This window comes from Prionailurus bengalensis, chromosome C2, assembly GCF_016509475.1.
Source record: "Prionailurus bengalensis isolate Pbe53 chromosome C2, Fcat_Pben_1.1_paternal_pri, whole genome shotgun sequence".
Classification (NCBI taxonomy): domain Eukaryota; kingdom Metazoa; phylum Chordata; class Mammalia; order Carnivora; family Felidae; genus Prionailurus; species Prionailurus bengalensis.
In genome coordinates this window covers 10,617,407-10,634,612 of record NC_057350.1, presented here as the reverse complement: position 1 = coordinate 10,634,612, position 17,206 = coordinate 10,617,407, and the positions used below count along the sequence as shown (strand labels likewise).

Genomic DNA, 17,206 nt, shown 5'->3' with positions numbered 1-17,206 from the left:
GGCGCCCCTAACGGTTTTAAGTGTTTTCCATGGGCTGAATCTACGGCTCACCGCTTCATGCTTCACGATGGCCCTAGAATCTCCAAGCATAATTACTGCTCTTGTTCTGCAGGTGGAGAAACTGAGGCTTTAAGTGGTTAAGTAACCTGCTAGAGGTCCCAGAGCAATACACGGTAGAGGCCGGGGATAGGCCAAGGTGGTCTGCCTGTTGAGCCTTCACTCTTAGCCACTGTGCCCTGTCTTTCTAAGCCGTTAGGTCCTCAGCTCAGCTCTCCCTCTCGCCATTTAATCATCGGTGCCACGGAAGTGCTCCAGCTAGAGTTTTATTAAAACCTTGCTCTTCTGAGCAAAAACTCTGTATGTGTGTGTGCACCCACACACCCGCATGCCGGCCTGTAGATTACCAGAACGAGGGGACTGTTCAGAACATATCAAATCCTCAGAAGGAATATTTTATCCTTAAGATCAGGCCCTAAAGTGAACCCTTCTTTCTTGTAATTAGAAAAGCATTAGAAGAGCATTGCCAACACGCTCTGGAAAACACGGTCCGATCACCTTGAACGACATCCATGAAAACGTTTGGTCTGAAAATGTAGTCCCGCTAAAAATGTGGTTTATGATTACGGGTGCTGACAGCTCACGAGGTCGGCGGCTCCTTTGAAGGGCTGGTTTATTAAGTACTTAGCTGTGCGGTGCTTGTAAATACAGTGCAGGCATTTTGAGCCGTGCCGCTCAAGGGGGTTCTGTGTCGCTAACCATGCCTCGCCATCAACAGAGCGCGAGAGGAACTCAGGCCGTGAATGGAAATCAAGGGTGTCAGACACACGGTAGCCACATTCAACTCAAGCTACAATGGCGAAGGCCTTATGGCCTTTTTCTCAAGGAGAAAACAGACTTAGCTTTCTTCCCGCCCCCCTTTCTCTTTTTCTGCATGTCTACGACGCGATTCATTGATATGAGCTTTTCAAACTTTCCTTAAACCTACAGTTTACATTGCACCAGCCAAGAACATAGGAAACCGTAAACTGGGTTCTCAATTCCTGCCTTGAGAATGCTTTCAGCTCTGTTAACTCTAACCCCTCCGCCTGCTCCTGAGAAGAGAGGACAGGACACAGCAGTGGCACCTGTCGGCTTGCTCACCCACACGTTAACTCTTTTTTTTTTTTTAATTATTATTATTATTTTTTTTACATTTATTCATTTTTGAGAGACCGACAGAGACAGAGCACAAGCGGAGGAGGGGCAGAGAGAGGGGGAGACACAGAAGCCAAAGCAGGCTCCAGGCTCCGAGCTGTCAGCACTGAGCCCGACACGGGGCTCGAACTCACAGACGGCGAGATCGTGGCCTGAGCCGAAGTCGGACGCTCAGCCGACTGAGCCCCCCGGGCGCCCCTCACACGTGAACTCTTCATTCTGCATCCTTTCCACTGTTTTCCTTTTCCCTCCCTCCCTTCCCTCTCGCATGTATTTATTTTTCTGTATTCACGGGGACACCCGATTCAGGCTTGATCTCAATCGTGTTCAGATTCTGACGTCGTAAACCTCTAAAGGCTCTCAAGTTCTCCCACGCTAGATAAGAGTGAGTTTTAAACCGTTCACTTTTCACCTTTACCGCATGGCTTCTAAGTCGATTCCCAGCGCCCTGACTAGTTTGCTTTGTTGTGTAAGCGTTAAATGACCATTTGTAGATTTACATGCGCAAACCCCTCTGGCTTTGGACTATATAGCCTCCCACCCCACTCTGATTTTGAACTTCTAGACGAAAAAGGAAGGAGAGAGAGAGAGAGAGCGACAGAGAAGAAGTGAGGAGAAGAAAAGAGAAGTTTGATATTTTACCCCCAAGGCTGGAAAGGGGATTTCTCTCACCTCCTACAGGGAAGTAGAAAGGTTTTTTTTTTCCCTTTTGTCAATGTGGCTGATAAACACTGACATATGTAACCGGATAGCTGAGGAACAAAGTCAATTCATACCTCCAAAAGCTTCACAGACAACCGTAGCCTTTCCAAAGTAACTTTGACTTTTGGGGAAAATCACTCGCAAAACAAAAATCGTTTGGAATCCTACAAATCAGGAGGTGAATCTGAGATGTCAGGGTCTCCACTCTCTGGCCGTACTCTCAACTCTCGGCGAGAGGCACGCGCATACTCCTCAAGGCTGATCAGAGGTGGCCGGTGTTTGGACGTTCGGAAGGTTCCGGCAACAACGGACCCCAAGAGAGACAGACTCGTACATGCAGGAAGGCCGGGCCGCTGCCCCAGGAAACCAAGAGCAGTTGGGAAGCCCTCCTCGTCCTTCGTTCCCTCACGCTGGAGATTCATGATTCTGAGTTAAGTGTCCTTTTGTCCCCCGCTTGAAAAATCAAGCCCCCCGCTTGATGCCCCCCAAAAAGATAGCTTTTCGAGGTGCCCACCACAGAGTCTGGCCCTACAGTTATCATCATCAGCAACATCTAATGCTAACAGAAGGCACTCAGCACTCCTCCCCTCGCCTCTTTGAGGATCTGGATCTTTTGACCCTGGTCAGCCTTGAGTCTAATGGATCCTTGATCCAACAGAACCTGCCACCCTCGCAACACTGGCTCCGGAGCCAGAAAGATCTGGGTTTGAGTCTAAGTCCGTCACTTCTGCTCTTGGAGAATCTGGGCAATTGTTAGCCTGTGGGGTTTATCCCCTCTGTCTACAACCTGCATCAGGGGATTGCGGTGGGAGCGGAATAATGTGAAGGTCTGACCTGTGCCAAAATACATCCTAACGGGTTAAAGAGCTAAACCTCACGCCAACATGCAGCAGAACTCCAAAACTCTGGCCCCTTCCTTTCTCCAGTTTCTTCAGATGTGAGTCTGTCTACCTCTTCCCAGAAAGGTGGGGGTTATGCAGCTGTAAATGTGGTTCATCAGTTCTGGTAAATCAGGAGTCAAATTCTTAAAATGACTTGCTTGGGTCGCCTGGAGCCGTAAAGGAGTGCGTGTGACCGATTTGAGCATCGGCGACTTCATCTTGCTAGAATCGGTCCTGTCCCATGTTTTGAAAGGACACGTGTCCGTTTTCCTTCCCATGACTCTACGAGAATCCTAAACCTCGCCCGTAGCAGTTCGTGATGCTCTCTTGCCTAATCGTGTAGCCGCGACAAAATGGCTTTCTCTTCACTTTTAAGAGCTGGTAAAGTAGGAAGTTGAAATTGACCTCAGCCCTCTTAATAGTTAAAAACCTCACCAAACGAACAGTGGTTTGGTGGGTGGCGGCCTGCCCCCCTTTTCCCTTACCTTGCTTCAGATAATTTGAGGTGTCTGTTTTGGGGGATTCTCAAGCACATCTGACTGCAGATAAACAGAGGCATTATTCTACATCTGTGATTTCCTACGGGCAGAGTTGAAGGGGCAGGCGTAGCTCTCCGGATGAAGTCCCAGCCTCTCTGTCAGCCCACGATCTCTCCAAGCCCCCAGCTGCTGACGTTTCCAGATGCTGAAAACATTCACACATCTGTACGGCACCTTTTTCAACTTCCAGGACTACCTTTGGGATATTTTTCTTATAGCGACTGATGCCTTTTCAAAGAGAGCCATAAACACATGCTGAATTTTTACATAAAGCATCTTCTTAAATATAATATGGAGTCTCCAGAGCTAAGCCAGGAAAATAACCATTTTCCTCCTTGTCAAGAACAAAATGAAGGTTCTGGCTGAAAGAGACTTTACTATTATCCCTGTTAACTTTCTAATTTCAGGGAAAAAAAAATCCCCAGGGTCTACTCAAACCATGACTAAGGGAAAAAAACGTTTCCTTATAGAAAAAAAAAAAAAGGAAGAAAGAAAAAGTAGTTTTACACGAATATATCTTGGGCGGTTATTTTTAAAAAGTTCCTATAATTTTACAAGTGATGTACTGACCAGCAAATCATATTTTGGAAAGAAAGGGCATTAGCAATAGAGTTAACACATTCTTTAGCATAGCAACCAAGCCTCTAGGGCCCTCTAAAAGCAAGTTATTATTACTTACATGTTGCAGAAGTAAAAAGTTTTCAAAAGGAACAATAAAGGGGTGATGCTCTGTGTTAAACCTGATACTCTGCTAAGCATACAGTATTCCAAAGAGCTGAAGAATGCCCGTCCACGGTTGTGTCTCCACCCAAGAGCTGCTGACTGCCGAGGACAAGAATTCAATTACCACCCTCCCCCTCTCCTTTTTGGTAAAAAAAAAAAAAAAAAAAAAAAAAAAAAGCGTATCTGACAAGGAGGGAAATCAGATCTGATTCACTCCTCACCAAAACCGTCTGAAACAAAGCTGGCTTCAGGGTGACCATTTCAACTTGCCCCCGCTGTGGTTGAATTTTCCATTGCTTTTTAAAAAGTGCTGAATAGTTTTGGTTCCAATATCAGGAGAAAAAGGCAAGTCCCTTCATCAACCTAGTAGTATAAATGGCCCGGCATACGACGAGAGAATAAGAGAACAGAAATCTTCCCTTTGATGTCACAGATGGAGGTCTGCAGGTGACGTAAAGTAATTTCAATGGCCCTCAACACAAGATCAAAAAATCGCCTTGACAGTTTGTTCTATCTGGAAGGCAAGTATCATTTAACCCCTTGCCCATCGCTTTCCATTAATGTGCCATTCGACCCAATTTACCGTCCACGCTTGCATTTTGGCATTAGAAATGGTCAGTGTGCATATTTTTGAATGACTGGTCACGATAAAGCACCATAAACCTGATGCTTTCACGGAGGCTATTTCTCAAGACACCTAAGATGAGTCTGTAGATGAGAGACAACCTGCCCGAATCAAGCTCTGGGTTTCTGTTCCGATACAAAGGGGCCACTCTACCCACAGGCCACTTAACAGCTGTGTGCCAAGCATCTGACGGGAAGCTGTCTTTGGGAATTTTCCACTCAAATAAAAGAACCGCCCCCAGAAACATCATTATGAGAGCCTGGGACAGGAGCCGTCGAACTCTGGGCAAGAGAGTCAGCCTACTCTTCGAGGACCCCCCAAGTGCTAGCCCCAAAAGAGGGGTACTGGTCTAGAAACCTTGAAGAACTCACGAGGAGAGCACATCCCGCAATACGACTCACACAGAGAAAGCACCCGGGGAAGCGAATTTTGGCAGTCTCGGGGGGCTGGTAGCGTGTCCCTGGCTGGCCACCTGCTCTCTCCCCCAGATGTGTCCCTTATCTCTCCCTTTGAGTCCAACAAGCCTGCTACTTGGAGAAGAGAATCTGACTGTGACCATATCACATACAGCTGTGTGCTGCACAGCACAGAGTAAGGGACTGTATTTCGGAAATTTGACATGGTATCACAGAGCAAATAACCATTGACGTCAGTGGTTTCTACGGTGCAAGTGAACTTTGTGTATTATCTAATTTGGCACAGGGCATTTTATGCAATTACTGTATTTTACAGTGTTTTTGCAGTTGCTAGCTAAACCCCAGGGTATGCGTGTATGGCTGTGTGTATGTGTGTGTGTGTTAATCTGCACTATTTATTGATTGCAAATTTATTTATTGTAAATAATACCTTTGATGTGATGGCAGCCAGACTTTCCTCGTATTTCTTTATATTTTCGTAAAGGACATATATTAGGTACAAGCCCCACCAATGATCTGAGGCCCACAGGAACTTGAAAGCTCCTGACTTTCACCTCGCTTGGGGCGCGTGCGTGTGTACGTGCGTGTGTGTGTTCTAGCCTAATGGGTAGGGAGGAAAACAGCATAGCCAAAGCTAACTCTTGAAAACATCCAAGATATTATCTACGTATAGATAGATATCTCTCCATATCCTAGGCAGCAAAGCCTCCGGATCTGGGGATCTCAGTACAAGGCAGATCTGACTCAGTAGGTCCGGGCTGGGCCAGAGACCCTGCGTGTCTACGAGGCTGCTGGTCCGAGGACCACCCTCAGCGCAAGGAGGAGAAAGAAGCCAGGGCTGGTCTGGGGGAGGGGGTGCGGCCCGAGGGCGAGGCGGGAAGCGGGCTTCCTCCAGGTACTTACCCTGCATCTGACTCTGAGGCTGAGGGTTAAAGGCAGTGGAGTGGTTCAAGGAGGCCCGAGGGTTGGGTGTGGGGGCTGGGTGGTGTGGGCTGACCCTCATGGCTGTTCGCCGCAGCTGCTCCAGCTCACTGAGCCGCTCGGAAAAGGACAAGCTCCCGGGCTTGGTCTGATCATCTAGTTTCTGACGATGTCCTATTGTGGGGAGGGGGTGGGGTGGGGAGGGGGAGAGGGAGGCAAGGAAGGAGGGAGGGAAAAGATCAGAAAATGTATTGTGGATTTCCTGACATCGGGGTTTTCTTGTCTTTCCCCTCCCTCTCCCCTCGCCCCCAACGTGGCTTCGCTGGAGGTCTGCACACTTGGCTGGGGCGCCCCGGGGGAGATTCGGGGCCCCCGTCATCCCAGGCCACTGGGTGGCCCACCCAGTGTGCGCCCCGTCTCCCTAACCCCGTGCGCCCACCTCCGCTGGGCAGAACGCGGTGGGCGCACCCGCCTTGGTGACCGCGTCAGGTCGAGAGGGAGAGAAGGAGCATCGGTCGTTGGCGCTCGGCCGCACACCAGGGGCCAAGCTGTGGCAGCCAGGAAAGGTGCCTTCCCTGTGGCATCGGAACGGCCGCTCCCTACTGCAAATCCAATCACCACTGGCAGGTTTTAGAGGCAGCAAAGTGGGCCCTGGAGCTCAGCGCACGCCCCTTCCAACAGGAAATGAGGTGTGGCTGCAAACCCACAGTCCTTGGGGAGGTCCGATTTCCTGCTAAATGCAGGGCTCGGGCAGCCCCTCGGCCCCTCTCCTCTCCCTCTCCTCGAAAGCTTTCTACGGGCATTCTTGAGCATTCCTTCCTGAAGCCGACTTCCCCAGGTGCACCCTCTAAGACGGGGCTGGACCGGAAGGTGTAGCCTGGGCCTCATCGGGTCCAGTATTCCCAGCAGGATGGGCCCACTGGAGCCCAGAGGACGTGCCAGCAGACCGGATGAGCTGGCCCAAGGGCTCAGGAATCCAAAGGGGGGGGGGGGCTCAGTGTCTGTATAGATGGTGAGTGTCCTTGCCTTGTTCCCCATCAAAATCACTGTCACCACGATGCAGTGAGCAGAGGCCATTCACATGGGACAGGCCGGGAGGGTTGGGCCTCCTGTTTCCTTCCTTAATTCCTCCAACAAAACGTCTCTACACTGGAGACGCAGGCCTGTCAAGCAGAACTGAGGCTCGAGATGTACCGATCTAGCCACCGCGGGGCCAGGCGATTCATTCCCCTTTGAAAGACGATGTGCCCTGCTCCTTCCTCACCCCTGTGGTTCGAATAAAGGGTCATTGACCAATTTCACACACCGACCCCCCCCCCCCAACCCCCTCCGCCATTGTCAGGCGGCCTCCAAACAACACTGGACCTCGCTGCCATCAACTGGGGCTGCTTCACATGCCCTGACCCAGCCCGCCGTTAGAAAGAGAATTCCAGGAGTCTACTCTCCCCGGCCTGGGGGGCAGTGGGGTGGGAGAAGTGCATTTCAGCCCAGCTCCCGATCGCTACAATTACAAAATTAAATTTTATAACTTGTATTACGGCTCCAAATCTCCGTGGCTTGCCGTTTCTTCCTGCTGCCAGGCCCCTTGGCACAGTGGATGCAGTCTCAAATTCCAGACCAAAAAAAGGACCCACTATACTGCAGTGATTTTTATCATGGACAAGACCTGTTTGGCTCCAAAATGAGGAAAACGACTTAAGCATAATATTTGTGTAGTTCAAACGCAACGCTCCCTCTTTTCATGTGTCACCAAGGCAAATCTGGACTCTGATTCAGCCCCGCAGCCCACAACACTCGACCTGAACACAAACAGCCTGAGTCACACAGGGCCAGCACACATGTGAGAGGCCTCTTACCGGCTGAGTATTTTAAGCACTGGCCTTGTGGGCGAAAGGCCATAGGGCCAGGTCCCGGAACAACTCCTGTCATCCCTTTCTCTCAGAAGTATGAAAATGTCTTTTTCTAGAACATTCTATTTCAGTGGATCATGGTGTAATTCAGTGTCTCTGGATGGATCTTTCCCTGATTCCTCCCTCGTTTTTTTTTTTTTAATGTTTATTTATTTTTGAGAGAGAGAGAGAGAGAGAGAGAGAGAGAGCATGAGTGCACGCACGCAAGTGGGGGAGGGGCGGAGAGAGAGGGAGACACAATCCGAAGCAGGCTCCGGGCTCTGAGCTGTCAGCACGGGGCCCGACGTGGGGCCCGAACCCACAAACCGCGAGATCATGACCTGAGCCGACGTCAGATGCTTAACCGACTGAGCCACCCAGGCACCCTGACTCCTCCCTCCTTTTATATTTGGGACAGATTCGTAGCTTTCCGCTGATCAGACTGAGAAATCTGGTATTCCTACAAGCAAAAGAATTCCAACTCAGAAGCCATTCAAAGCAGTTTTAAATGCCTACCACGACCTAATGGTTGGTATTAGGAGTCAGGGAGAGAAGAGGGCAGGACAAATGATTCTGGGGAGTTCCACTGCCTCAGAAAGAATGCCGGTTGGCAAAATAATGGTGCAGAGGCTTCCAGCAGGTTTTGTACCCGTTTCAAAACTTCACGTTCCTTGGGCACCCAGTGGCATTTTTGAAGAACACCGTGTCAAGGACAGAGGGTGATCCAGAAGGATGATGTATACGAGATCATTGTGAGTACACAGCATTTGGCAATTTGGAGTCTACGGTCTGCCTTTGAAGAGCGGCTGTCGGTTGTGTCCGCCTCGGTCCCCAAGGTTGGGGATCACGTGCCACCAAAAACATGGAGCAGGAATAAGTCATTTTAGGTAAGCCGCTACGGTGGCCAGGCACAACGTTGAGATGATTTGTTTGCATTAGTCCCCTCTCATTGCCCTACGTCTAAAAAAACCAAAAGTTTTAACATGTGAGCAATTTCTGTATCAGCTGACACCTGCCCAAATCGTAGTCATTTACAGAGATTAACTGATGACTGCCTGCTTTAGCAGGAATGTTCGGGCATAACTCTCAGAGAAAACAATTCTTCACTCGCAGCCATTTTCTAAGCCCCGAGAGTCGGGAGGCTGAGTTTAATGCCGGAGGAGTGGGGGGGGAAGCATTCATTCCGCGCCCTCCCCACGTGTGATCCTGGCGGTAAGTAAGAGCCTTCTTATCTTTGCAGGGAATCTCCCCTCACCAGTCACTTCCTCACCAGGGTGCTAGAGGGTCGTAACACCAAGGCACGGGGGAAATAAAAAGCATTATCATCTGAAAGGTGTGGTTCAGATGCATTTATAAGCTAGATCAAAGGAACACCTAATTCTTCTTTTCTGAAGCCATCAGATTTCATGGGCCAAAGAGGCATATTTTGTATGAAATACAGGAGCTTCCGACATAAACTTTCAAGCCGGGGAAAATGGATGCTTTAGGTCTCCGGTTTCCTGTATCTGCGTGCAATTAAAATGTCAATTTGCCCCCTGAATTTTAAATATGGGAAATGTTCACTAGCAAGCTCCCTTTTCTTCTTTCTTGCTGAGGACTGGGCTTCAGAGGGCAGCAGGGAATTCAACTCTGGATCAAATCTAGTAGAATTACCATGCAGCGCTAAGCATGCACGTTTGGTAGTCTGACTTTTTGAGCCCACTGTAAGTAAGCTGAAAATGTTGACACGGTGGCCCTTAAAATAGTGGCTGCTTTAAGATTTCATACCAGGACATCTCAATGACTCTTGAACAGAGTTGAAAAGGATACTTAATTTTGTTTCTCTCTTACTATTCCCACATTCTGGAAGAAGTATTTGATTAGGATTTTATTATATACATAGTGTCATAAAAAGCCAAAAGAAAAAAAAAAGGAATAAAAATAAATTAATCCCATCTGCGAAATTTTACTTCTTCATTCCAGAGATATACGTCCTGGAGCTTTCTGGGATAGCTGCCCACAAGGCATCCCTAAATGTTATGATAGCCATGATGGATAATGAGACCAGCTTTCAATTTTTCTGCTATAAAAACTAGACTGAGTAGGTATGCATCTCTCTTCCATAACTGAACTATATTTTTTAAGAAACCACGGTTGAACTGTGGAATATGATATTTTCTCTTTTTAAAAATTTTTTTAAAGTAGTCTCCACACCCAGCCTGGAGCCCAACGTGGGGCTTGAACTCACGCCCCTGAGATCAAGACCTGAGCTGAGATCAAGAGTTCCGTGCTTAACCGAGCCACCCAGGCGCCCGAACTATATTCTCCTCTATCACAGAACACAAGTAAGGCTAAATTGTCACATTTTCCTGGAAAATTTTGGCCAGAGAGAATAATTTTATGGCAGCTTGTCAGCCCATGTTTCTGGTATGGGTTTACTACTTTTCTTGATAGGTTCTCAGCAGAAAAAGTAGGAAGGCATAGATTCGAAGCATTGTCATGATGAACGGTTGAACAAAACGTATGCGAAATGATAATACCAAAAAGATATCTATATATGTATAGATACATATATTTGTGTATGTCTATATATGACCTTGTGAGTCTTCTAAAAGCATACAATTCTAAAAGCATACAATACAATTCTTTCGCATTTCAAAAGATGCTTGCTGGTCAATCTGATACTAACAACATGGGTCTGGATATAAAAACCTGGGTTATCTCCCCCTTAATTTGCTACGGCTTTAGGACTATGGAAAAGAAACTGACGTGTGTAGACAACAGCTCATTTTTCCTGGTATAACAGTCTAAACTCTAGATTCCGGGGTTACTAAAGTCTTGAGGACAGGAAAGTAATCATACCGAATGTGAATGTGATCCTTCCTTAAAGCACCTTGCAGGTGATGAAATAAATCTTTCTAATAGCAAAACTATCTGTCTGCTGGCTAATTTAATGCTGGACAGTATTGTCCCATTGTGTGTATATATATATATATATATATATATATATATACACATACACACATGTATGTATATATCGTGATATCAAATATATGATATGTATGTTAGCATATTCTATATTAGGATACATATTATATATTCATGTTTATAGATTGTCCAGTGCCATATAAACTTTGGTAGCCTAACTTCTCCCTCTAATTTCTCCCCATGTTGTCAAACTAGGACATCTCTGCAAAGTTAGAGTACTTCAGAACTGGAGACGTGCCGGAGAAATCGGCTTCGTTTTTTAACCCACGTGTGAGAAGTGAAGTTCAGACCGGTTATGTCATTTATCTAACCTCACACGGCCAATGAGAGAAGGAGGGCAGGTCTGAAAACACACCCACTCCCTTAAACAGCTGCCCACCCACCGCCCCGCAATCTTGCTCCTATCCATACCAATTTCTGTGTGCCCACCCCCCGGTGGATCGATAGGAGAGTGAACAGTGTTAGGTAATTGTAGGTCACCGGGCCACCAGAGCACCATAAGGATTTGCACTTTCTGCCTTTACTGTCCCACTTCTGTTCCCAGCTCGTGTGTAGAGCCAGAAGTGTATTGTGACCCCACAGTAGAGAGCTATGTCTCACACACCTGAATGAGCATCCGAGCCGTGGGACATTCTGGCTTGGTAGCCCTGGGGTGTGGCCTGAGAATTTAGACGTCTAATAAGGCCCAAGCAATGTGACCCCCCCCCCCCCCAAGCTGGTCCAGGGAACATCCTGGGGATTTGAGCGAGACAGGGGGGTGACTCCTCCCTTCAACGTGCTTCTAACTTTCCCCGGGCTAGAAATGAACACACCAAATATACTGGAACTGTGTTTAGACTAAGTATCCACGAGCGCCGAGTGACGCGTGACGGCCTTGTTCTGGCGACAGCTACCTGGTGGTCTTTTTCTTAATCTTTCAACTCTTCAGTGTATGCAGGACGGCTGTAAGTGCCAGAGGTCTGCCCTACAGACAGGTGGGTGTAGACCAGTTCCCTCCCGCCATCACTGAGCTGAGTCGGTGACTCACCATGGCTGTGCTCAGGCTGATCTGTAGGGTGAACCCAGAACGTGACTCCTGCTCTGCCGTCTACCGGAACGACTTTGAAGAAGAGCAGGAGAGGGTTAATGAGGAACCTGTTGTTCCTTTCCAGTTGAAGCCTCTGGGTGCCCCCGAGGATGGGGGTGTTAAAGCAGATGCCGTAATCCTTCTCTCCGCCAGAGAAACAACATGGCACCAGGGAAACGTGACCGCCAGTCTGCCTGTTAAGAACCTCTATTATAAATCTTCTTTTCCACCCAACTTTCCTGCGGACAAGAGCAAGTCTCTTCATCACCCAGCCTCCTTATCTGGAAGCCTGGAATTAAAGGACTAAGATGGATGACTCCGAGGGGGCTCTAAAAGCATTCACGGCAATTATATCTCAGCAATTAGCTACTCAACTCGTTCTGGTCGGGCGACTCCAAGCACAGGCTTTCTTGAACAACCTCATATGACGTTAGGACTTTCAAAGGTTTCTTTCTGTCTTTTTGTCAGCCAGACACCTGGCCTGTGGGAGCCAGTCCCGGGCTCAACTGTCTAATTGGCCTTCGGAGCTCGAGCCTGAACCTGGCATGCTACCCGGCACGCACTGCCCTCCCGGGTGCTGGTGGTCAGCAGGTTTGCACAACATATCCCGAGAACTCACTCTCCCCCGGTCTCCTGCTGTTTCGTCAGTGGCCTTTCGGACAGTTACTAGTGACCTAGGACATCACTGTTCTCGGATCTTCTCCTCTCTCCCCTCAAGCCTTCACCGAGCCTTTCCTGCTACCTTGCTGACTGGGGCATCGCATTCTGGGTCTCGGCCCCTTCCCCCTCATCATGGAAAGGGTGCATCCAGAGGGAGTGGGCCGTCAGACTCCCCTCAAGACCTGCTAGCAAGGAGTCAGCGGCTGCAGCTGGGAAGAGAGCCAGCCTGCTGAACCTTACTCCAGGGTCTCATTTCCCTGCGTCTCCGATGAGATGGGAAATAATGATACTTCTTGGTCCCCTGCCCTTCCCCTGTCATCAGTGGCAAGAGGAATGTAAGGCTGAGATTACTGCTCATTCCTCTACCTGTGTGTCTGTCCACGCCCCCTCTCCCACGTGTCCCGGGCACATGCCCTCCGACCTTCTACAGGTGGAAAACCACACTGAACCCTGGAGAAAAGTCTGTCGGGGTGCTGCTTCTTCCTAGGTAACGTGTTTCGGCTTTCTTAGGGATCCCACAGACACAGGGCTTTACCCCAGGACAATCACCAATGGGGAGAGCGATGCCTTTGGTTGGGAAAAGCTTCGATTCTCTCGCAGGTGGCAGTAGGTAAGCGGGTGACCACGGGTCTGGTCGTGCGTGGGGCTTCCCTGTCCTGGGTCTTTCCAAACCGTGGTCCTGCCTTGGCCCTTCATATGGCATAAAGCTCATGTTTTAGAGGCCAGCCTGGCATTTTGCTATGCCTGCTTTCCAAGGCGAATACCCCTTATTTTGAAACTAGGCGGCAGGCAGTGTGAGGTCTCTGCTCCGCTCCAGCCATACTGGCCACCTTGCTATCACTCCCAAATGTCTGCCTCCGGGCCTTGGCACTTGCTGTTTCTTCTGCCCAGAATACCCCTTTCCCAGATATCTGTGCACCGCATCCTTCCATCCTTCAAGCCTTTGCTCAGATTTCACCTTCTCCCTGAGACATTCCTAAACACCCTAGTTTAAATTGCAAACTCTCCCAGCCCAGTCGACCCCCTTAGCCCTTTAGCTTTGGTTTTCTCCAAGGCACTTATTAACAATTACTTCTGGTCTGCTTGTGCCCACTGGACTGTGAGGTCCATGAGGGTGTGGGGTTTTGCCTCTTTTCTTCAAGCGGGGTCAGAAAACTACTTGTGGAGGAAAAACGTCATAACTGAGCGCATCAAGTTTCATGTGGAAATGTCTCATTAGAAGTCAAATTGTCTGGGTGGCTCAGGCCGTTAAGCTTCCGACTCTTGATTTCAGCTCAGATCATGATCTCATGGTGTTTGGGCTGGAGCCCTGCGTCAGGCTCCTTGCTGACAGTGCAGAGCCTGGTTGGGATTCTCTCTCTCTCTCTCTCTCTCTCTCTCTCTCTCACTCTCTGCCCCTCCCCGTTCACACACACACACACACACACACACACACACGGTCCGACGGGCGAAGACCCAACTGCTAGAGACGAGTAGAAAAGGAAAGGTATACAAAGCAACAGTACCAGGGAGAGGCAGAGCCAGCTGGGGCCAAAGCCAGATGAAAACTAACAGAGACTCCGGCGGAAGGAAGGCCCACGCGAGGCCTGCCCCCCACCCCCAGCCATGCCCCCCAGATTCGCGGGACAGAAACAAAAACAAAACAGAGCTGCTCCCGTTCCAGCCTCAGAGTAACAGGACAGTGGAGTTCTCAGCGCGCTCGCCAGAGCTCTTTGAGACCCGGACCACCCTGAAAGCAGAGTAGTCAAACTCTGTAGTCGCTGGTCGCCATTGGTTACCTCCTGTTTCTGTCTGGTGACTCAGGACCTAATTGTAGCTTAGGGCGGAGAACCCGTCCGGTTTCTTTTGCTCTTGACCAGAGGTGGCCGTCTGGGGGGACGGGGGGGGGGGGGAGGAGACCCCGCAGAGGGAGGGGTGCAGGCCGCTCACAAGTTCAAGAGCCTCTCTTCTCTATCAGCCTGTAATTCCAAGGCTTATCCACTGTCCTTGATTAAGGGACTGTCTCCAGAAAAGCCCGTTAGGGAGCCATCAAAAAGTAACCTGAGAGGGGTTACTTTTACCCCAGGAGTTCCTAACCCCCCTGGGCGGGCTGTGACTGGAAGGGGACTTTGGAGGGTATGTTTTGGTGGGGGCGGTACTGAGAGGTGAGTTTGGGCTGGGGATGCTGCCTGGAGCTTCTGAGCTGGTTCTGGAGTTCTGGTTCTCAGCAGAACAGGCCCCAGGGCAAGGCCTGCGGACAAGGAGAAGACCATCCCAGGGGTCCACAGATGGCACCTGCCTCACTGAGTTGCCTGGGCATTCCTGTTGTCCACACAGGCCACCCACCTTCCCTGCGGGGGCCATCCACCTCCCCGCCGCACCCCACTACCCTGTGTGACCCGCAGAGTAAACTGAGGGCCCGTATGAGGTTAGATGGTACCTCGGGAACTGCTGGGTGAATGAATAAACGGATGAAAAAAAAGAGTGAATAAACTCCCCCTTGGTAGGCTAGACTTATCCTGGGATGTGCACTCAGCCGTGTGTGCGATGCTCTCTACTCCTCTGTACTTCTGAAGAGGGGAAAGTAAATTCCCTCCATTCCTAAAAGTCCTGGGCCCCCGGGGGGGTGGGGGTTCCCAGCAGCAGAGAGGGCAGGGAGCACCTGATTTCCACCTCTCTGGTCATAAATGCCAACTGACCTTGGGGCCGTCCTCATGGAAGCGTGAGATCGAGGGGCTGTCAAAGTCTTCTAGAAAATGGCTGAGCAGCCCCTCAGGTGCGTTAAAGGGCCACGGCACCCCGGCCACTCACAATCTCTGAGCCCTGGCTGGTCAGAAAACCAACAGTAACTAGTAGTTGCTTTTTCACGAGCTATTAGCCCCGCCTCATGCCATCCAGAGAAAAAACTTCCAGGTTGTCTGGGGGATGATGACCTCACTGAGGCTTTTATCCAGGCTTTTAAAAGCCTGTGTTGTCAACACACAGCTGAGAAGCGGCGACCGTCTGTAGGGGAGTAAATCTTCTGACAGTTACCTGAATGGGCAAGGGGGTATTTGCCGGGGATTCCCAAAGAGCCGCGACGTGGTGACGAAAACACTAGTCCCACGGCTTGCCAGGTGACGTTGGGAGGGAAAAGCTCAACTTACTCCAACACACAAATGCCCCCCTATTCACCCTGCTGACCACCTCTGAGCCAGTTATGGAAGGAAGGACCAAACGTGGGCAACCTTCTCCCAGCAAATCTTTCCAGATCTGAAAGGAAGAGGCTTTCTCCTCTTCCTCTGTCTTTACCTGGGGACCCGGCCTATGGAAGGCTGGCTCAGTGACCCCGGCTTCCCAGCTCCACTCTGCTCTGAGTGCAATAGGACGCCTGCCTTTTCAACGACTGGTTTTGAACCTTCTCTCCTCTTAACTCCCTGAACAGTCCCTCTCCTGTATGAATACTCCGGGGTGTGAAGGCATCATCTCAGCTCAGAGGGAACGCACTCATAAACTATTGCGGGTTATGGTGAGTCTTTCCATAACCTGTGGGGCGCCCCCCCCCCCAACTCCTGCTCTGACTTTTCCCCACCCCCAGCTTTTTTTTTTTTAACTACTTCTGCTTCCTTCAGTTTCTTTGCAGCTGCAGCAGAGAGATATAGTAAAGCTACTGTATAGGATTTTGCAAGCAGGGCCTCTGAGAGCTTTCCAAACTCCATACAAGCCGGTTATTCTCTGGCTTGTTTTCTTTGGCTTCAGGTTAGTAACACAGAATGAGTCAAACAGTATTAACTTTCAATAGGGAAGTGGTGTGGTCAACCAAAGCTGTTTGCGGCTAGATGGTGCAGATAGGTAGGGCAGGTAATAAAGAACAGCCCATAATGCTGCAAGGAGGTGAAGGAGGGAGGCAGGCCTCGCTCAGAAACATCTAGCAATTAAGTCAACAGGACTCAAACCATCTTTTCTCGTTGGCTGAGGAATTAACACGAAGGTCTCTGACCGGCCAGCTTCAGGAAGCTGGCCATGCCGGGATTCTGTGGTTTGCACAATTGAGCACTTTGTGGGTATAGGGATGTCTCCCCCCCCCCCCCCCCGCCTCTTCTTTTCTTAAATGAGGCCAAAGCCATGGGAAATCTAGTTAGGCTGACTTCCCCTACTTGTGGCATGTCATTCTCGAGTGGACCTTTATTCGTTTCTTTCCCCGGCTTGGGGAGTGACAGATGCCCCCTCCCTCCCCCAGCTTCCCAGTCCTGGGCCTCCCCGGGATGGTGGGCTGAGGGCAAGGCCCCGGGCTCTCCTTCTCCAGGCCGGAAGACCATGCCTTGGAAATGTACCTGCTCCTAGCAGACATCAAGTCAGATTCCGAGAAGCCGACAAGGACCTTAAAATCGTCAGATCGTCTCTCTCGCTCTGCAGATAAGGAAAGGGAGTCTCTGGGAGGGGAAAGCGGAGCTTGGTGGAGCCAGCCAGGGCCAGAAGCTGCCTTTCCCAGGCCAGCGGTGTTTCCACTAGGTGGCCGCTCCCTTGCCCAGGGCTCAGGATTCCTTTTACAGTTCAACCGAGCGGCTCCCGAGAAGAGCCCAGCCCTGGAGACTCAAATTTCAGCAGTTTCCAGTTCTTTCTGCCTGCCTATTTATTTTGAGACTGGCTGAATCACCCAAGGAA

At 49.9% G+C, this 17,206-nt stretch overlaps 1 protein-coding gene across 2 annotated transcripts in view; it reads right to left on the bottom strand.

The window, feature by feature from the left end:
* Positions 1 to 17,206, bottom strand: part of RUNX1 (RUNX family transcription factor 1) — a 259,023-nt gene that overhangs the window by 37,370 nt on the left and 204,447 nt on the right. Inside the window, exon 7 of one of the 2 annotated variants that reach the window (XM_043593645.1) lies at positions 5,984 to 6,175. The exons of the other annotated variant lie outside the window; for it this stretch is intronic. Coding sequence (XP_043449580.1) covers positions 5,984 to 6,175 — 192 coding nt within the window. The remainder of the gene's footprint in view (positions 1 to 5,983; positions 6,176 to 17,206) is intronic. 2 annotated transcript variants of the gene reach the window in all.